General features: G+C 37.1%; 1 protein-coding gene across 5 annotated transcripts in view; it reads left to right on the plus strand.

Moving 5' to 3' along the window:
• The window catches only part of EPRS (glutamyl-prolyl-tRNA synthetase), a 37,089-nt gene that overhangs the window by 6,134 nt on the left and 11,770 nt on the right, over positions 1 to 19,185 (plus strand). For 2 of the 5 annotated variants that reach the window (XM_040697048.2, XM_015283650.4), the window contains exons 4-22: positions 441 to 597; positions 1,712 to 1,851; positions 2,459 to 2,553; positions 3,503 to 3,629; positions 4,151 to 4,343; positions 5,104 to 5,275; positions 6,036 to 6,269; positions 7,591 to 7,675; positions 8,020 to 8,079; positions 10,434 to 10,544; positions 11,914 to 12,050; positions 12,766 to 12,973; positions 13,393 to 13,505; positions 14,161 to 14,278; positions 14,361 to 14,738; positions 15,594 to 15,836; positions 16,426 to 16,674; positions 17,484 to 17,714; positions 18,033 to 18,298. In XM_040697048.2, coding sequence (XP_040552982.2) covers positions 441 to 597; positions 1,712 to 1,851; positions 2,459 to 2,553; positions 3,503 to 3,629; positions 4,151 to 4,343; positions 5,104 to 5,275; positions 6,036 to 6,269; positions 7,591 to 7,675; positions 8,020 to 8,079; positions 10,434 to 10,544; positions 11,914 to 12,050; positions 12,766 to 12,973; positions 13,393 to 13,505; positions 14,161 to 14,278; positions 14,361 to 14,738; positions 15,594 to 15,836; positions 16,426 to 16,674; positions 17,484 to 17,714; positions 18,033 to 18,298 — 3,317 coding nt within the window. Of the gene's footprint in view, positions 1 to 440; positions 598 to 1,711; positions 1,852 to 2,458; positions 2,554 to 3,502; positions 3,630 to 4,150; positions 4,344 to 5,103; positions 5,276 to 6,035; positions 6,270 to 7,590; positions 7,676 to 8,019; positions 8,080 to 8,370; positions 8,392 to 10,433; positions 10,545 to 11,913; positions 12,051 to 12,765; positions 12,974 to 13,392; positions 13,506 to 14,160; positions 14,279 to 14,360; positions 14,739 to 15,593; positions 15,837 to 16,425; positions 16,675 to 17,483; positions 17,715 to 18,032; positions 18,299 to 19,185 lie in introns of all 5 variants that reach the window. The other 3 variants (NM_001006398.2, XM_040697050.2, XM_015283649.4) reach the window with 2 other exon arrangements.

The raw sequence follows: 19,185 nt of genomic DNA on the forward strand, positions 1-19,185 counted from the left end.
GCAGAGAAGTTAAGAACTGAGGGGAAAATGACATACTTATCCAGTAGTGATACCAGAAAGATCAAACAGAGCACAAATGTTATACCTAAATAGTTGGAGGGACACCCATTATTCTGTACTGCTTGTGATGAAATAAATGCCCAAGAACTGCTATTTTTTCCAGTGGGAATAGTTTCAATGAAGTCAGTATAGTTTCAATGGTTTGAAAACATCCTGAAGGAAGAAGCTGAATTAAATCATGTAGCGTAGTTCTGGATGAGTGTTTAGATGTACTTGATTTTAAAGATTCTTTAAGCACCCCTTGTGATTTAATGTCCAATATATTTAATACTGATATTCTAGTTAATATTTTCTGTTCAGCTATTAAGTGTAGATTCAGATTTTAGACTAATTTCTCATTGCTTTACTAACTTCAAATATCTTATCTTCCTTAAAACTAGATCGACCACTGGCTAGAGTTTAGTGCTACAAAGTTATCTACTGCCAGCCAGTTTCTTTCAGCAGTCCAAGAGCTCAACCACTGCCTATCTCTGAGAACCTACTTGGTTGGAAACTCTCTGAGTCTTGCAGATGTCTGTGTCTGGGCTGTCCTAAAAGGTATTGGTATATGTTCTCCTTTTCATGGGTTTGCTATCATAGCATACTAGGAGTTCTCAGATTCTGTGGTTGCTAGTAGCAATTCCTAGCTGTATGCCAGACTGTACTGTTGTTCACACTGCTTTGTCCTGCGTCATCACTGGTGGGAATAGTATGGCTTAGGAAGCCTTAGAATTGTTCTATGTGAAAATTTACATGATGCTTATGGGTGGTAATATTTCTAACATATATTGTGTTAACTATAAGAATGTCATTATTACCTCCTTCCTGAATAGGAGAAGTGTGTTGTGGCCCAAAATTTTGACTTGAATATTTGAATTTTGTGCTACAGAATAAAAATGTATACACAGACCTTTCAGTTATGGTACCTTAATAGACTGCATTTCTTTGGTGTTTATCTTGAGTTGCTGAAACTAGTGTTATCGTAAGAAATGTCTTCAGAAGTTAAAACAAGCTTTGCTGAACTGTTTATATGAGTTTATATCTCTGGTGTATGTCTAAAATTAATAGGTGACTGTCATTCAGTGTGACTGAGTGCCTCTTGAAAGTAAACTACCTGTTCAAGATTAAAGGCTGACATCTTTCAGTAATTTTTCAAAGTTGCACCTCTTGGAGAAGTCTGAAATTAGTGCATTTATGTCAGTTTTCTGCCTTTTCCCACTGGAATCCTTTTAGTGAAGTTACTCCTTCAATATTAGATTTTGGGAACTGAGCCCTCAAAAATAAATGCTAGTACTGGTATGTGCTTCACTGTGGAGAAAGCTTGAAAAACATCCAAGGTAGACCTATTAGAAGGGTATCCTTCTAATATTTCTGTTTTTGGAAGAAAAAACCCACATTTTTACTGATTTTGAGTTAGGTGATAGAAAGAAAAAATGTTGCCCAGTCCCCCACCCCTTCTGTTTCTTGAATTGAAAAAGAATGCATTATGTTCTATGTTTGGAGGGAGTTTATTTAATTTGCTTTAAAATGACTTGTATCCTCATGACTAAATACCCTTTCAGAACAGAGAGTAAGTAGGTTATTAAAATCCATAATCTTGTACTGACCTTAAAAATTGCAGTTGGTAGTCTTTCTATTTTAATAATAGCTTGAAAATTTTGTTTCCTAACAGATAATAACATCTGGCAAGAGCAATTACAGCAAAATAAAGCTCCCATCCATGCAAAACGATGGTATGGCTTTCTTGATGTCCAACAAGCTTTTCAGTCTGTAGGAGCCAAGTGGGCTTCTGGCACTCCAAAGGTCAAAATGGTAAGCTTTACTCACATTGTCTGGGTAGCTTTATTTGTATGAATATACTAGAAGGAACTTCTTAAAGTTAGAAAATTAAAAGGGATCAGTTGCAAATAGTTATTTTTTTGTAAGCTCCTCTTAAAAAGGAGGAACAAAACAGCTCCCAGTGTCATATTCAGAAAAGTGAGTAGTGTAGTCCAGTGCTTAGCTGGAGTCATGTAAAAATGGCACTGTTCTTTAGCTATATCGTTTTGTCTTTCTAACGAAGATTTCAGGATCCTGATAGACTTGCAGAGACTGCTGTTACTTGAAGTAGTCACAATGAGGTTAAAAATACCGAGATAAACTTGGTTTTCTTCTATCTAGCAAGTTAAATAACTTGCTTGGACTTCTCTGTCCTAGTTCACAACTGAAAACAGATTAACTTGAAGCTGCAAAATTAATCTAGTTTTGATGTACTAAGAGTAATGTGAAAGTTGTGAGGAGATGAATTTGGGGTCCAATACGATGGATTCTTGCTGCCTGTTTTGAAAGGAGATACTGGAGTACAAGCATGTATCTGAAGTTTTATTCTTGTTTATTCAGCGAATGTGATCTGTAATTGTAATCTCCATTAATTTTCAAGGCAACTGAAAAGAAAGCGGATGTTGGGAAGTTTGTTGAGCTTCCCGGTGCAGAGATGGGAAAGGTCATTGTACGATTTCCTCCTGAAGCAAGTGGGTAAGAAGCATAAATGCTTTGAAAAGTTTCTATTTTTCATTTTTGTTTTCAAGAAAACCGAAATTGTGCTTTGGTGAGGATGTGCGTCAGCTTATCAGACAAGTCTTTGGAGTCAAAAGAGTATTTAAAGCTTTGCCTGTGACTGCATTAGAGCTGTGTATTTACTTCTCTGTGACTCATTGCGTTATTAGCTAAACGTGAAATACAGAGGTGGTTTTTTAATGTGCTCAGCAGTGGGAGGAGGAGAAGCAGAAGGGATTTGCATGGATAATGGAGACGTGCGCTAATAGAAGCTGTGATGAGTGAATACAGCCTTCACGAGTTGGGTGCAGGATGCTCAGTGCTTCATCAGGAAGCTTAAATTTGGGAAGGGAAAGGTGTATGGGATAACTTCCCCTCAGAAAACTTTACAATGTATATTGTAAGGCAGATGTATAATTGAGACCTTTGTCTCAGGGGGTTGGATTATATGTAATCTGAGATACAAGCCCGTAAAGACCAAAAATAGGAGATGTTATGAATCTCACTGCCAACTTCTTTGGTCTGTTGATCCACATATATTACAGCATCTTAACTGCCAGTATAGTTAATGCAGAAGCAGTCAGAAGTCTACCAGTAGGAGTATAGAACTGTGATAGGTTCAGAGTATCTATCTGGTAGAAACTACTTAATGCTATCAACACAATCAGTTTAAGTTAGTCTATAAAACTGGAAATAATTCAAGTCCTATTTTTATATGCATAGTGCCAGTTAACAAGCCACATTTTAACAATTATCTGTTAATTTTATGGTAGGAAAAAGCATAGTCTACTTTTATAAATGTACCAAATCTTGACATGTTTTCTTTATTTCTTTGCCTTAGCTATTGCTTTCTGCTTCTTATCTTTCTTTCACAAATACAGAAGTCCAACTAAAGTGATGCTGATGTATTTATTTATTTTCTTTTTAGATATCTGCATATCGGTCATGCCAAAGCTGCTCTGCTAAATCAACACTACCAGGTTAACTTCAAAGGCAAACTTATTATGAGGTTTGATGACACAAATCCTGAAAAAGAGAAAGAAGACTTTGAAAAGGTATGATGAGAGAACAGACAAATCATTCACTGTATTAAGCTAATTCAAAGGTAAATTACATAGAGATCTGTTGTTGTACACTTTTTTTGCACTAGATATTTAAGGCATCAGTATTACACTTAAGTTTTACACTGGGAAGAAATTTCCATCATCTTTAATAAAAGCCTTTTATCCGTTGCTTCTTTCCTTTCTCCAACACGTATGTAGATATGCAACTCCTGTAATAGTCGTTTTCATTTTGTAAGTACTATTTGTCTGTAAGAAGTAGTTTGTTTCAGTTTTCATCTCCTCATTTTGTTCTCCCTCTTTCTTGATGTTGTCTAAGCCTGATCTCATATAATCATAGGCTTTGAATCAGTAAGTGCTTACCTCTTTTGTCTTTCATGCTTGTCATATTATTTTTATTGATCATCCTTCCTGGACTGTGGAGTGCTATAGCACCTAATCTGCCATGGTGAGGATAGAGGTGTAAGAAAATTAACTTTCTAGAATATTACAGTAGACAATTCCACACTTTGCAGGTTATTCTTGAAGATGTCGCAATGCTGCACATCAAACCAGACCAATTTACATATACCTCAGATCACTTTGAAACAATAATGAAATACGCTGAGCAGCTTATTCAAGAAGGGAAGGCATATGTGGATGATACTCCTGCAGAACAGATGAAAGCAGAGCGTGAGCAAAGAACGGAATCTAAACACAGAAATAACTGTAAGATATTTCAAGCTTCCTGTTTAGTTTTGTGTTGTTTAAATTTGGCATCACAGCTTGATTTCTTTTTTTTTTTTTTGTTAAAAGGTGAATGAGATGACCGACTGTGTAACTCTGAGGTCCTTATAGGAACTTGGAAATCATAGAACGTTACAGTAGCTTGGTTTGAAAGGGACCTTAAAGATCACCCATTCCAATCCTCCTGCTATGGGCAGAGACACCTCCCACTAGATCAGGCTGCCCACGGTCCCATCCTGCCTAGCCTCAAATACCTCCAGCAATAGGGCATCCTCAGCTTCTCTGGTCAACCTGCTCTAGTGTCTCCCTACACTGTGAATAAAGAATTTCTTCCATGTATCTAATAAAAATGTACACTTTTTTTTTTTTCTTTTTTAAACATTAGCCCTTGTCCTATCACTCCTTGTTAAAGAGTCCCTCCCCATCTTTCCTGTAACCACTCTTTAGGTACTGGAAGACCGTAAGGCTACAAGGTCACCCCAGAGCCTTCCCTTTCCCAGGCTTTTCATTCAGTATTACTCACAAATGTTTAGTGCTTTGTTCTGCATGGCTGGAATAACTGTACATTTAGATAGGTGCAGGAAACTTGTGTATGTATAAATTCATCACCAATTTATAAAAAACTCAAAACATAAAATGTATCTAAAGAGGGGGGTGACGTTGCTTTTTGTTGCTGCAGTGGTAGAGTGTAGTTCTGTATCAAATGCAAAATACCTTAGAAAATTATTTTTATTATTTTTAGGTGTTAACAAGAATCTACAAATGTGGGAAGAAATGAAAAAGGGAACAGAGTATGGACAAACTTGTTGTCTACGAGCAAAAATAGATATGAATAGTAACAATGGATGTATGAGGGATCCGACTCTTTATCGTTGTAAAAACCAGCCTCACCCACGTACAGGAACTACCTACAAGTATGTTCAATTTCTTTGTGTGTCCTGTGATTTTTTTTTTTATTATTTTCTTTTGCTTTTTTCAGGCTATCTACCATTCCTTGATAAACTTATTTCAATGCTTGGAATCCGTTTGCATTTTTCAGTCAGAAAATGTAATGAGTCTCTCTACTGTGAGGAGCTTTACAGATGCTTTTTAAAACCTGTTTGTTAGTTGTCATAGCCAGCAGTGAATATTTCAGTTTTGGTCCATAAATACACCATCTGTCAGTGAAGAGCTTTGAGTCAAAAGGTGCATTAAGACTTAATGGCTTTATCATGGACAACAAAGTTGTTTCCTTTAGGTCTTGGAACTTAAGCGGGATCATGACAATTCTGCATCAGTACAGTTTTTGTAACAGCCTCTATCTTTGTGCAGATTGAAGAATTACTACACTGTGCCTTGAAATCAGCCTACCCACTTGCTGGAGGCTGTGGTTTGCTGCTTATTTGAGGCCTCTGCTACCAGCCGTACAACCCTTGTTTTGGAAATACTGATTTTAATGTGTGTATAACACCAAAGCAATTCCTGTGTGTAGGGATTTTGTTTTAAATATGATAGCTTTGCACTTTCTATATTGTCTGTATGCTTTCTTGAAGAAGGCTTGATCTGAAGATTTTCAGATTATAGACTATTAAAGTTTATAGTATCTAAATATAAATGATGCTTAATTTAGAAGTTTAAATGTGAGGAAAGTGTTTTGCTCTTCTGCCTTGCTAACCAAGGCTCCTTATTTTCAAGGGTTTATCCTACATATGACTTTGCCTGCCCCATCGTTGACAGTATTGAAGGTGTCACACATGCTCTTAGAACAACGGAATACCATGACAGGGATGAACAGTTCTACTGGATCATTGAGGCATTGGGCATAAGGAAGCCGTACATATGGGAATACAGCAGGCTAAACCTCAACAACACTGTGCTGTCCAAAAGAAAGCTTACGTGGTTTGTCAATGAAGGGCTTGTGGATGGATGGTACGTTACTTGTTTGTAGCTCAGCGTTGTTATTGTAGATATTTGCACTGATACACCTCTTTCTGTTTTGGTCAGTGTCCTTAAGCATCAAAGCAGCATGAATGAATGTTTAAATGGAATTTGAGAACACATTAATTAGGGTGTCTTCTGAATGCACAGTGAGTCTGCTTGCTATGCTGTGGTAACTGTGTACATACATGTTCATATATTTCATGTTTATTATAGGATCTTATTTTTGGGCTTTGGCTCTTGCTTCAGGAGCTACTTATACATTTCCCCCTGTGAGTTATCAGATACACTCCTGAGCAGTGCCAGAAAATGTGCTTCCTCTTGTCCTCCACTTCTTTATGTACTTATGTTATTTTTTTGATTAAGTGGATGTCTGCAGAAGATAAAGGATTCTTGGTGGCCTGGTAGCTTAAGTGTTTTCCTAAAAAGAATGAGCAGTGGTTCTATGCTTCTGCAATTAATTCAGAGTCTAGGGAGGTTTCTTCTCAGTTCTTCCCACAGTGACCTTGTTGTGGGATCCCACCATCTGAAGCCCTCTCCTCACGGTGGAGGGTTCTGGAGAAATTCGTGGATAATTCCAAGTCAAGCAACTGATTGTAGTATCTCTCATGAGCTGGTTTTAGGTGGTTCTCTGCTCAGCATACAGGAGCATCATTTTATACCAATACCTAGGCTGTCTCTATAGTGAGTGTTTTACCTATAGGTGTCAAATAAGCCTTTTTTGTTGTCTTCCTTTTCTCATTGTTGGAAGCCTAGGTTCCAAGCTTATGTTTAAGATCACTTTGCTAGCACCAAAAATTCACTTCTTTTTTTCCTTTTTTCCCCCCTGTATTTATGTAGCTAACTTATGATGAATTTTCTCTGTTAGGGCCTCAGCAAGATTTGATACATATTCCTGTCCACAAGCCTTAGGTTTTTTCATTTCATGAATAACAGGAAAACCATACAGTTCTGTCACTTACATCACTGAGAGATAACATTGCCATTGTCGCTCATCTTTCTTGTTTCACTTGAGCAAGAGGGAATCAAACTCTGTTTCAGGTGCCATTAAAAAGATAGGAATATGACTTTGTACCATATCAATTTTTGAGAGACTGAAGATAGAGTAGACATAGGAAAAGGGTCACTTCTCCAGGAGGTGGCTTACCTCCCTCAGCCTTTTCAGTTAGATCTTCTCATCAAGCTCTTCATTCTCAAAAATAAAATGCATTGAAGCTGTGCCTTTCACATGGGACAGTATTATTAAACTTTTTGAGCAATCTAATAGGTAGAACTTAGCATGTGATGCTGATAAAACTTCTTTTTCTACTAGGGATGACCCAAGGTTTCCCACTGTGCGTGGTGTCCTGAGAAGAGGCATGACGGTTGAAGGGCTAAAACAGTTCATTGCTGCTCAGGTGGGTATTTCCTTCTTTTCTGATGCTTCAAGTCTCATGTAGTAAGGACAAGTTTTCATAAAGTTTCATTTAAATTACTTGTGATTGTGAGGTTTCTTTTGAAGATTTACTGCTTTCTTGTGTACTGCTTCAACGTGTCTGAGCAGGTCTTTGCAAAATGCAGTAGCAGGTTTCTTCTTTAAAAAAGAATTGCTTTGCAAACTCAGAAGTGCTTTTCTGAATGGTTTTGATAAATGCAAATAGAGGGTTTGTAGCCAGTAGAGGGCTTTAGTTTAGATGAGTCTGATAGCAGGTTTATATGTGCTTGTGTTTTTTGTTGTGTTTTTCTTTTTTAAATTTTCCAGGGCTCCTCTCGATCTGTTGTGAATATGGAGTGGGATAAAATTTGGTCCTTCAACAAAAAGGTATGCTTTTACTTCAATTTGATGCTACTCCTGATATCCTGTCTGGAATATGTAGAGAACCCAGCGTTCATTGGAGTGCTTATTACAACAAGTAGCAATTGCAATATGTTGCATCATCTTGGCACACTTTCAGGAAAATGGAATGTCCCCTGCTGTTTCTAACCTGAGTTAGCACTAATCCTATTGATTGTCCTATACCAATACTTACTTGCCTTACTTAGTAGTGTGAGGAAAGATAATGGTATATGTAAATCTGATATGAAAACTGCATTTCATTTTTCTGCTTTCAAGCTGCGAGCTATCTGTAAGAAGGTATTACTTAAAGCTTTTTACCTTAGCCATAGCTTACAGTGCTGTAAGCGTACATAGTACAAGCTATCATTTTTGCAGCTTTATAGCACAGTCATATTTGCTTATATAACAGGAGCTCTACAAACCCACTGAAAATGCATTATTCCTGGCTTTAAAATGCTGCCCATGTCTGGTTTGGCTTATTTGTTAATGTAAACATAAATCTTACTCAAATTGTTGGCTGCTTTTCCTTTTGGTGGCTAAAGTCTTAAGATGCTGGGTATACTGCCTGTGTAGATAAAGCCAGCACTGCTGATGTTTCTAACTGAACGTCAGATAAGGAATACTGCATCTTGACATGGTTAGTTGCTTTTTGGCAGCGGATGCTTGGACACTATAATAAGGCGAATTATTAGAATGCTGACTGCATATTTTGTGTGATTGTGGAAACACCTGTTATTTTGCATTGGGATTCCTGCTTGATTTTGCGTAGATAGTACCCAAATCTGTTCATTTGAGTAGCTTTTGCTTGTCTGGCATGTGTCTTGTATTCATTCACGTATTTTGTGTTTGGTTTGCTACATACACAAAGGTTTATGAATTGGTTCTTTCTGTTGCTGCATAGATATAATTAAGAGTTGGATTTTGGGAAAAAACCCACAAAGGACTGTCAGGGCTCATTTTTTTGAATTGGCTTTTGAACTGAGTTTCTTATATATCTGACTCCTTGGACAGCACCATATTTACATCTATCTGTTCAGATAGTTTGCAGTCTGTATTATGAACAAAAGCAGTTGTTTGCGCGCAGATAGTTGTGAGCTTGAAGTCTTAGTGTGAGAGCTGAGCCACTCATTTCTTATGTTAATCAGTAGTGTACTTACAAGATTTCTAACATTTGTAGTCTGAGGAAGGATTGTGGATTTTAATCGCTAAAATAAAGAGTCTAGTAAAAACACTGTAAAATTCAGGCTTTTAGATATCAAAACTATGATATCACACATATTTTGAAATCTATTTTGAAAACTATGAAATCACACACATTTTGAAATGCATATACAAATCCTCTTTTAAAATATAACGCCTAAGATTTTAGTCGTAGTAATTCTCAACTTACAAATATGTGACTTCTCCAAGTATGTAATCGTTACCTTGCTCGCTTGTGTCAACAGTTAGATGTTAAATTATTTTTCCTGTATTTTTTATGCACGGTTTTTCACTTCAGGAGGAATAAAGTAGCAGAAAAGAAGCCACTTTGAATTAACAACAGTGGCTGTTTTTCTTTGTGTTAGTTTCCAGTTAAACTGGGAGATCTCTTGTGGTCCTAGGCAACTGTTCTAGTCAAGTTATATAAGGTGGCTGAACAGTCAAACCAGTCTTTCACATGTGAAAGGCATTGCGAAAAATGATGTTAGCTGAGATTTAAAATGGACGATGAGAATATGGGAAGACAGTTTGTATGCTTTTCTTGCCAGACTCGAGTTGTAGAAATCCTGATGAAGTCAATATTATGGTGTTGCCTTATTATAGTATCTAATGCTGATGTGTTTAAATTGCAGACTAAATTGGTGCTTCCTCTATAGCCATGTCTGTCCCTGATTCTGCTGGAGTACTGATCTGGAAAATGAGTATGGGACCAGGTCTTCTGTTGCTGGAAAAAGAAAGAACTGCATCAATAAATTATTGCTTTAAATTCAGCTACCTAGAACGAAAGTGGTCCAGATTTAGTACTATTTTATGAGTAGAAAAATTGGATTTTTTTACTATATTCCCCGTGAGACAGTAACTCATAATTTTTTCCTACTTTTAACGTCAGAAATACTCAATGCATTGTTTTTACTTTAAGTATTTCAGTAAAGAGGAGAAATTGAAGTATTATTTTCTCACTTCTGTAGCTTTAGGTTACAGTAACATTAAGAGATTAACACAGCAACATTAAAAAAAAAATGCAGTAACATAAAGAATACCAGTTACTATCCTTTTTTTCTTATTGTTGTTTTATATAATATTTTACTTCTCTGTTGATGTCATATGTTCATGACCCTCCCCTTGTTTGTTTTCTGTAGGTTATAGATCCAGTAGCACCTCGGTACACTGCTTTACTGAAAGATGCAGTGGTCCCAGTCAATGTTCCTGAAGCTCAAGAGGAGATGAAGGAAGTGGCTAAACATCCAAAGGTTCTCAATTTGCTTCTTTTAATAATATTCTTGTATTTCAGATCAGTAAGGTTGGAAGTACCTTGGCTTAGGGCAGTCAGCAAGGTTTTAACTTGCTTGGACAGCATGAGATAAAACCAAGGTGTGCTTTTTTGCAAAACTGTCAAGAAGTCAGTAACTACTAATCATCTTTGTTCATTTAAGAGAATGATTTAGGGAAGTGCTTTTGTAAGTATTTACAGTGCACGTAGATGAAGTCGTGGTGAGAGGCACCTCTGGTAGTTTTCAGAAGAGGTGGCATATCACAGATCTGGATTGATGCTCTGAATACTCTGACAGCTTTTATTATTGTTTGACACAAACTTTCACAGAGAAATGTAAATATAAAATGTATTGAAGGCTTTATGGTTACAGTTTAGTAATCACAGTTTATCCATAAGAGTGAGGGATGCAGGATGAATTACATTTAGGTAGAAAAGTGAAATATTAACCCGTTAATTCTATTACTTAGATCTTTTTTAATATGACTTTTAAATTCAGCTAGTAAGCAGTTACTGTCAAGAGTTCTGAACTTACTAATTTAAAACTCTTAGTAAATAGAATAATACCCATTAAGAAGGGGCCTGTGCTACCATTTTTTTTCCCCGTTATTCATAAGGAAGAGGTTTTAATTTGACTATGATATCTCAAGTTACACTTCAACTTCTCTGAAAGCATCTTTGTAAATGTTTTGAGGTTTTACTTAGTTTCTTCATTTTGTTGCTCTGAATACTCCTGTAGCAATTTCTTGTATCTGAGGGGTCAAGATCTGGTTTACCCTTTTCCCTGTAGCGTTTCAATAAGGAAACATGTTTTGAGCAGATGCAAGTGAGAATTGTGACCCTTAGAGTCAAAAAGGAATTTGATCTGCTGCAAGCCTGCATGTTAAAATACATTTTTAATTACTATCTTAAAAATTCTATGCAGCTGGGAAAAGCTGCATATTTGCTTCAATTTTAACTGTGTAAAAAAGAGCTGAGAGTTATGAAATTTGTTTTGAAGGTGATTTGCATTGCAAGCAGCAAAACTGATCAAAAAGTTAGTTTGTACATGCAAGAGTTTGAAGATATGTGAACTTGAAGAAAGTATTAGTATGCTGTCCATTGTAGTGGACTTGTTTGATACAGGTTGTGTTTCTTGAGTGGGCTGTCAGAGGAGTACACGTAACCCTTGTGAACCAGAAACCTGAGAGACAGTTGCAGAGGAATACCATAGCTCTGTTGCTCTTATTCTGAGTCTTACATCTTCATTTGTTTTATATCTGTCATAAAGAAAGCAGGGTTTTGGCACTGCTTTAAATTTAGCCAGCTTGTATCAGCCTCTTCTTTGAATTAAAAATCATTCTTCACAGAATGCCGATGTTGGGTTGAAACCTGTGTGGTATGGCTCCAAAGTGCTGATAGAGGGTGCAGATGCAGAGACCCTGACAGAGGGAGAGGTGGTTACGTTCATAAATTGGGGCAATATTATCATCACTAAATTAAACAGGTAAGCAATACTGGGAGCTGAAATTAACATTTGCGTTTCAACTTCTTGCTGATTTTTTTTTTTTTTGGTAGTAGGTAGCTTCTAATAGTGAAATATTAGTGGTTACCCACATATGTAGAGATATCTTCTTTGAAATATATCACAAAACTGGATATTTGACATAAAGCGTATTGTACAGGTGGTCCAGGACTGAAATCAGCAATCAGTCCTACTGCTACATGTTCCTTTTACCCCATGTTCTCCACCTAAGTGGTAGTATTTCCACTGTGAAACAACTTTTTTGGACAAAACAAACAAAAAAAAACCCTTGGAATTTTCAAGTTTTGTTCTGCAACAATTGCCTGCTTTTGCAAGGCAAAAAAAAAAAAATCAATCAATTTTAGTTGCAGAACTGTTGGGGTGAGAGAAGGAGGTTGTTATTGTCATCATAACATCTGGAAGATGCTTGAGACACTGGCAGAATGGATTGAGCTGAGGCAGAATGTAAAACAAATAGGTGGAGATTTTTCCCATGTTCTGTAGTATCTATTGATACTTCAAAAATCAAAAATAAAGGAGAACTTCCAACAGAAGTGATTTCACTTTCTTTTCTGTGTCTTCTGCACTTCATTTATGAACTCTTAACAGTTGTTTCAGTGGATCTATTGATGGTCTGTCATATCAGATGAGAACAAAGCCTTTTGACTTTACTCTAATCATTTCTCTTTTCCTGTAGAAATTCAAGTGGAAAAATTGTGTCCATTGATACCAAGTTGAACTTAGATAATAAAGACTTCAAAAAAACCACTAAGATCACTTGGTTAGCAGAGACTCCACGTGCACCACTCATCCCAACCGTTTGTGTTAATTATGAACATCTGATCACTAAACCAGTTCTAGGTAAAGATGAAGATTTCAAGCAATATATCAACCGAAATAGCAAGGTAAGGTGGTTTTTCCTCTTTATAGTCTATGAAACTTAACCTTTTTTTTTTTGGCATTACTCCTTTTTGTTACTGTTTTTTGACCATAAAATTTCATTCATTAAAGAAGAAAATCATGTGTATATCTCGTTCTTGTATTTTCCATTCAATTTCTCATAATAACAGGAGTTGAAACTGATTTTGTTTTTGTATGTTAATGCATTACCTGATTCTTACCCTTCAGGGACCAAGAGTTTGAGGTTTTTATGGTGTTACACTCCTATAACATGGCATTTTCTTTTGAACACTTCTGCTGCTGCTTCTGGAATTAACTGATATTTCAGCACTTAGAAACACTATTACAACAGCTCTGCCATGTTTCTTACTATACGTTTCTTGTCCTTTGTTAGGTTTGCACTGATTACTTTTAACTTTTACAGCAAGAAGAACTGATGTTAGGTGATCCTTGTCTTAAGGATTTAAAGAAAGGGGACATTATCCAACTTCAGAGGAGAGGATTCTTTATTTGTGATCAACCCTATGAGCCAGTGAGGTAAGCTACCTAAGAATGACCTAAGTGAACTTCACAGAATTTAATTTAGCTTGCTGAGTTTTAAAATTTTCACACATCTCTTGATGAGGGTAACGTTACCAACGTTGTACCAATGCTGCAAATATTTTTCCCTTTACCACCACTTTTCTTCACATTATTTCTGTGAACTGACATGGCTTTTGTTTTTTGTGCTCATACCTCTCCCATCTGCCTCTAAAGCAAGTCTGTCTAAGGCAGGTATGTGGCACTTCTGGTGCACCCCAACTAGCTTAGAATTAGGAATGAGATCAGGTTTACTTGTTGTGATTCAGAGTACATGAATCAAGGAACAATGCTACAGAATAAAACGCATTTGCCTAAGTAGTGTGTGCAGTAATGTTTATTGTAGCAGTTCTTTAGCAAGCTGCCAAACATATAAAATTACACTGCCATGCAATATTACAAAGAAAGCTTACTGTTCCTGACAGGAATCAGTGCTGATCCCCAGTTATGTAAATTTGAATAACTGCAGTTGTATACGAAGGTAAATATGGAGTTAGGAGAGAGCAGCTTGTAGAAGAGTAGAACATTTGTTTCAATAAATGTTTTATATGTATTATTTTGTATTCCTTTTATTGTTGGATTGGATTGGATTTCTTATAAATCCTTTTTACAGTCCATATAGCTGTAAAGAGGCCCCATGCATTTTGATTTACATCCCTGATGGACACACTAAGGAAATGCCAACATCTGGGTCAAAAGAGAAGACCAAAGCTGAAACTGCAAAGAAAGAGGTAAACTTTTGTTTTAAAAAAGTGCAGAAAGTATTAATGTATAGGATCAGTTTGCCAAATATGTATTTTTTATCTTTTTAAGGCTAGTTCAGCTGTAAAAGGAAAATCTGTTCCACTTGCTGATGATACCTCTACTGCAACCTGTACTGCCTCAGAAGACCACCTGGTTATGTACAACAGGGTGGCTGCACAGGGTGATATTGTTCGTGATTTGAAAGCTAAGAAGGCAGCAAAGGAAGATATTGATAAAGCTGTGAAGCAGTTGCTGGCCTTGAAAGCAGAATACAAAGAGAAGACGGGCCAGGAGTATAAGCCTGGAAATCCTCCAGCAGCTGTAACTAAACAGCATGCGTCTTCAACACATGAGAACTCTGCTACCCTGGACTGCAAAGCTCTGTATGATAAAGTAGCAGAGCAAGGAGAAGTGGTCCGAAAACTGAAAGCTGAGAAAGCACCTAAGGTGTCTGGCTTAACTACTTTTTTGCTTGTTTGGGTTTGCATAGCTCATTGTCCTCTGCCTGTGTAGGTGAATGGGTCCTTTTGACATAGTGTTTTCACACTGATGGTAATTTTGACTGGTCTGTGTTCTGGCAAGACTTGTGTTTTTCAATGCTTATGTTTTAGCTAGATGTGTATGACATTTTTATATGTTAATATTTGTTAAGATGCAAGTAAGTTCCTACTTTTTTTTAGTGCTGAAATATGGACAGAAGCGCTCACCCCACAGCATGAGTTGATGATGTATTGAATCTGGTCCTTGAGGTGAAAATGTCCCACAGTATTTATTTATTTTACTAAATAAGATTGAATTACTGACTTCACAGGATTGACTCGTTGTTATTTAGAACCTTTTAACAAAAAAGAAAAAAAAAGATCCAAGTACAACAGATATGTACAAGACACCTTCCTGGCATGGACTGAGTATAGAAAACATAGCTATTAATAGCTGTATTCTTTTCATTCTTTCTAATGCAGAGCAAGACAACCTGTGAAATAATGCACTTTGTGCCTCGTAATCAAATACTGCTTGTAGTAGCATCTTGATGGCACCATAAAACTAAATGGGAAGATCTAAACTGGTTTATTGGTACAATTTTACACAGGATTGTTAGGCTTGCATATCCCTTGTTGCAAATGCTTTGTTATAGTAGAAATATACTAAACCCCTCTGAAAAGCTCTACTGAATAATTAAGAAAATGGAATGGTGTGCATAGACGTCAGGTCTTTTCATAAAAATAGGTGACTTGCACTTCAGAGTCTCATGTTTCTGCATCTTTGTTTCTCCCTTTTTCTGCCTCTTCCTTTCTTTTACAGGATCAGATAGGTGCTGCTGTGGAAGTCCTTTTATCCTTAAAGGCAGAATATAAACAACAGACAGGCCAGGAGTACAAACCTGGAAGCCCACCTGTAGTCTCTGTCCCTGCTCAGAGTTTCTCAGAGTCTTCTCCTGTTTCTACTCTTCCACCCTCATGTCCAGTAGACAGCAAATCTCTATACAGCAAAGTAGCTGAACAAGGCGAAGTGGTCCGCAAACTCAAAGCAGAGAAAGCTTCAAAGGTGTACTAGCAGTTAATATTTCTGAATGGAACAGTATTTTCAGTTGAGACTAAAGCCTAATGGCAAGTTGTGTGAATGATGACTTCACAAGTTCTGTGATAGTGAGCATGGAGAACCTGAAAAAGAAGTAAACAATTATTATTACTTTTTTAATGATAAAAGCAAGCAAAGCAGAATACAGGCAGTAACTTGAAGTCTAGAATGACAATATTAAATTTGATGGTAATTTGGTAGTCACGAGGAAACCGTTTTTGATGCAGACTATGAATATTTACTCCCATTCTCCTGTGCATGGACTGCAAAAACTGCATGGATCTAAGCTGCTTAAATGGAGAGCTTGCCTGGCTCAGAAATCAACCCTTGTGTGTACTGCCTGATTAGGTCCTGTAGCATGCAGCTTATAGGTGTTCTGGCTAGAAAGTTTTACAACAGAACTCAGTAATGGCATAGCTGCTAGCATGTTAGCTCTGGACTTTTTACTGCAACAACTATGTGTGTTAGTAAGGGTTATGTTACCTTAGCTAGTGTGTTGCATCTGTGTTGCTTCTGTCTTTATCTGCAACTGCTTTTTTCTCTTTTTTTGCTTCAGGAACAAGTAGATGAAGCTGTGAAGGTTCTCTTAAATCTGAAAGCAGAATATAAACAAAAGACAGGTCAAGAGTATAAGCCTGGAAATCCACCTTCAGCTCCTCCTTGTGCGTCTTCTGCTACACTTCCATCTTCTGTATGCTGCAATAACTTGGGACCTTCTAGCTTAGTGGATGCCAAAGCACTTTATGATAATGTAGCTGAACAAGGGGAAGTGGTGCGACGACTCAAGGCAGAGAAAGCTTCCAAGGTACCGTAGTGAATAAGCAATTGCAGTTCTTACCAAATTTTACCACTAGGGGGAAGTCTCTCACCAAGTACGAAGCACCTCATGGTCCTGGTCAGGGCTTAGGCATCAGACTTGTGTGGTCTGGTAATGCCAAACAAGTTCACTCTCTTAGTGGATGCTTTCCTGACTCTGAGATATACATTCTAAATTCTACTGATACAAAAAGTGAAACTAAACTGTGACATCTGGATGAATTGACACAAGCATGGTAGGTGTCAATTCTGCAGAATTTTTTGATACATTTTACTTTTCCTTGATGTGTTTGTAACATGTGAAGATAAAAGTATTTGGTGTACTGCAACAATAGCAGAGCTTTTCAGAACTTGGCAAATTCGGTTATAGCAGTGGAAAAGAACAGCAGACAAACTATGTTTATGGGAATTGTTTCTGTTCCCCTTCACCCCCCCCCCCGCCCTCCTTTATATTTCCCCATTGTAAAATTGGGTTTTTTTTTTTGTGGTTTTGTTGTGTTGTTTGGTTTTTTTTTTTTAGTGTTCTTTTCTAGAACAGTTTATGTTTTTCAGTGTAGATTCTGCTGCACTTATTAACAGGTTGTAGTTGGCTGGGTGGAGTAGGAGAAGCATTCTGGTACAGTGAGATAACACTCAAACAAACCCTTCTGTTGCGTAGAAGAGGGCTGTTGAGTCCTTCCTTAACTGCAAAGCACTTATTTTATTGCTAGATGGAGATTTTATTTTCTTAGCCTAAAAATCAATGCTCCTTGTCAATTCTGTGTTTAATTCTCATCTTGCTGTTTATCCTTCACACAGGGTGAAATAGATGAAGCAGTAAAACTCCTCCTTTCTCTAAAAGCTGACTATAAGGAAAAGACTGGACAGGACTACAAGCCCGGACATCCGCCAGTAGCTCAGGATTCTTTGCCCCAGGCATCAAATACAATACCAAGTGGTCCTGACACAACTGAAGCTAAAGCACTGTTTAACAAAGTAGCTCTTCAAGGAGATGAAGTTAGGAAATTGAAAGCAGAAAAAGCAGAAAAGGTAAACAGTAAAGTACTGTAATACAAAATGCAGTGCATGTACTTAAATCTGAAAATTTCAAGTTTGAATCTAAAATATCATGTCAAGTGTGATTATCAGAATTCAAATGCTGCCTATATCTGAAATGCACTTTTAAGCTAGTTCCTGTCAGACATGATCCTTAGTATGTTAAAACCTTGAAGTACTGACTTTTGCTGAGGTTTTTCCCCAACACTGTGTGAAAGTCTATAATGTCATATCATAGATCCATTTTACTGTTTTGATGGAGCCGTTTTATTCCTGTGATTTCTGTATAACTTTCATTTTTTGTTCTTCAAGGAAAAGATAGATGCAGCTGTTAAAGAGCTTCTTCAGCTAAAGGCTCAATACAAGTCTGTTGCAGGAGTTGATTATAAACCTGCTTCTGCTAGTAGTGCTGATGACAAAGACAAAAAGAAGAAAGAGAAAGAGAACAAGTCAGAAAAGCAGTGTAAGCAACAGAAACAAAATGATGGACCAAAAAAAGAGCCTTTGCAAGGACAGAGTGGTAATGAGCTCTCTTCAAATGGGCCAGGAGAGGGTCAAGGCCCTAAGAAACAAACCAGGTAAAGATTAGATTCTTAATCTATTTGCTAAAAACCTGCACTGTTTACCTCCATTCAGACTTCAGAGTTTTGCAAGTTTCTCATTTCACTTGAAAGCATGAAAGGTTACAAAATAATAGTTTATATTCAGCATCAAGCAAAAGCAAGTTACTGAAGTTTACTTAGTGTCTGTTTCACCTTAGTATCCCTCTGAGGATAACTCTGTCTAGCCTGTAGAAAGCACAAGGCAATGTGCAGTCTGTTACTGTGGTTCAGCTGTCATTGGGAACTTGCTTGTGCAAATATGCTGCTGCATCTTCCTCACTATAAACCCTGGAGGGGGGAAAGAAACCAAAGCCTTGTGCTTTTTTTTCTAGTTATATCAGAGTTTACAAAGTATTTACTGTGTGTACCTTGAGAAGAATGTAACCCAGAGCAAGGCACTTTGGATGCTGATGGTGGAACTCTCCAGAGATGATTGCTATGCATTCCATCTCCTGCTCCCATGCTGAAAGTTTAGAGATTTTTTCACAGTATATATTATGCAACACTACTTGTTTCCTCTTTCAGATTTATAGTTTAGGGTTCAACATCCCTAGTATTAGAGCTAGAGATACGGTTATTTTTAATAGAAATTATGCTGGAGAAATGTATTTTTCACCCTTAACTTTCTCTGTTTTCTGCATATCATAAAGATACGCAAACTGTGCTTTTATCTATTGTTATTTGAGCCTGGTAAAAATTGAGGGAGTTTGGCCTTTGTTAGGATTTCAGAGATTGAGTGGTTCTCTTTATTCTGATTGTAGAATGTTTTCTATCTTAGAGTGACTGATGTGTTTAATTGGATAATTCAGGTTGCTTCTTTTTCTTGAAACTGTAGCCACAGCTTGGGTAAGAAATAAAAAACA

Source organism: Gallus gallus, chromosome 3 (genome assembly GCF_016699485.2).
Source record: "Gallus gallus isolate bGalGal1 chromosome 3, bGalGal1.mat.broiler.GRCg7b, whole genome shotgun sequence".
Lineage (NCBI taxonomy): Eukaryota > Metazoa > Chordata > Aves > Galliformes > Phasianidae > Gallus > Gallus gallus.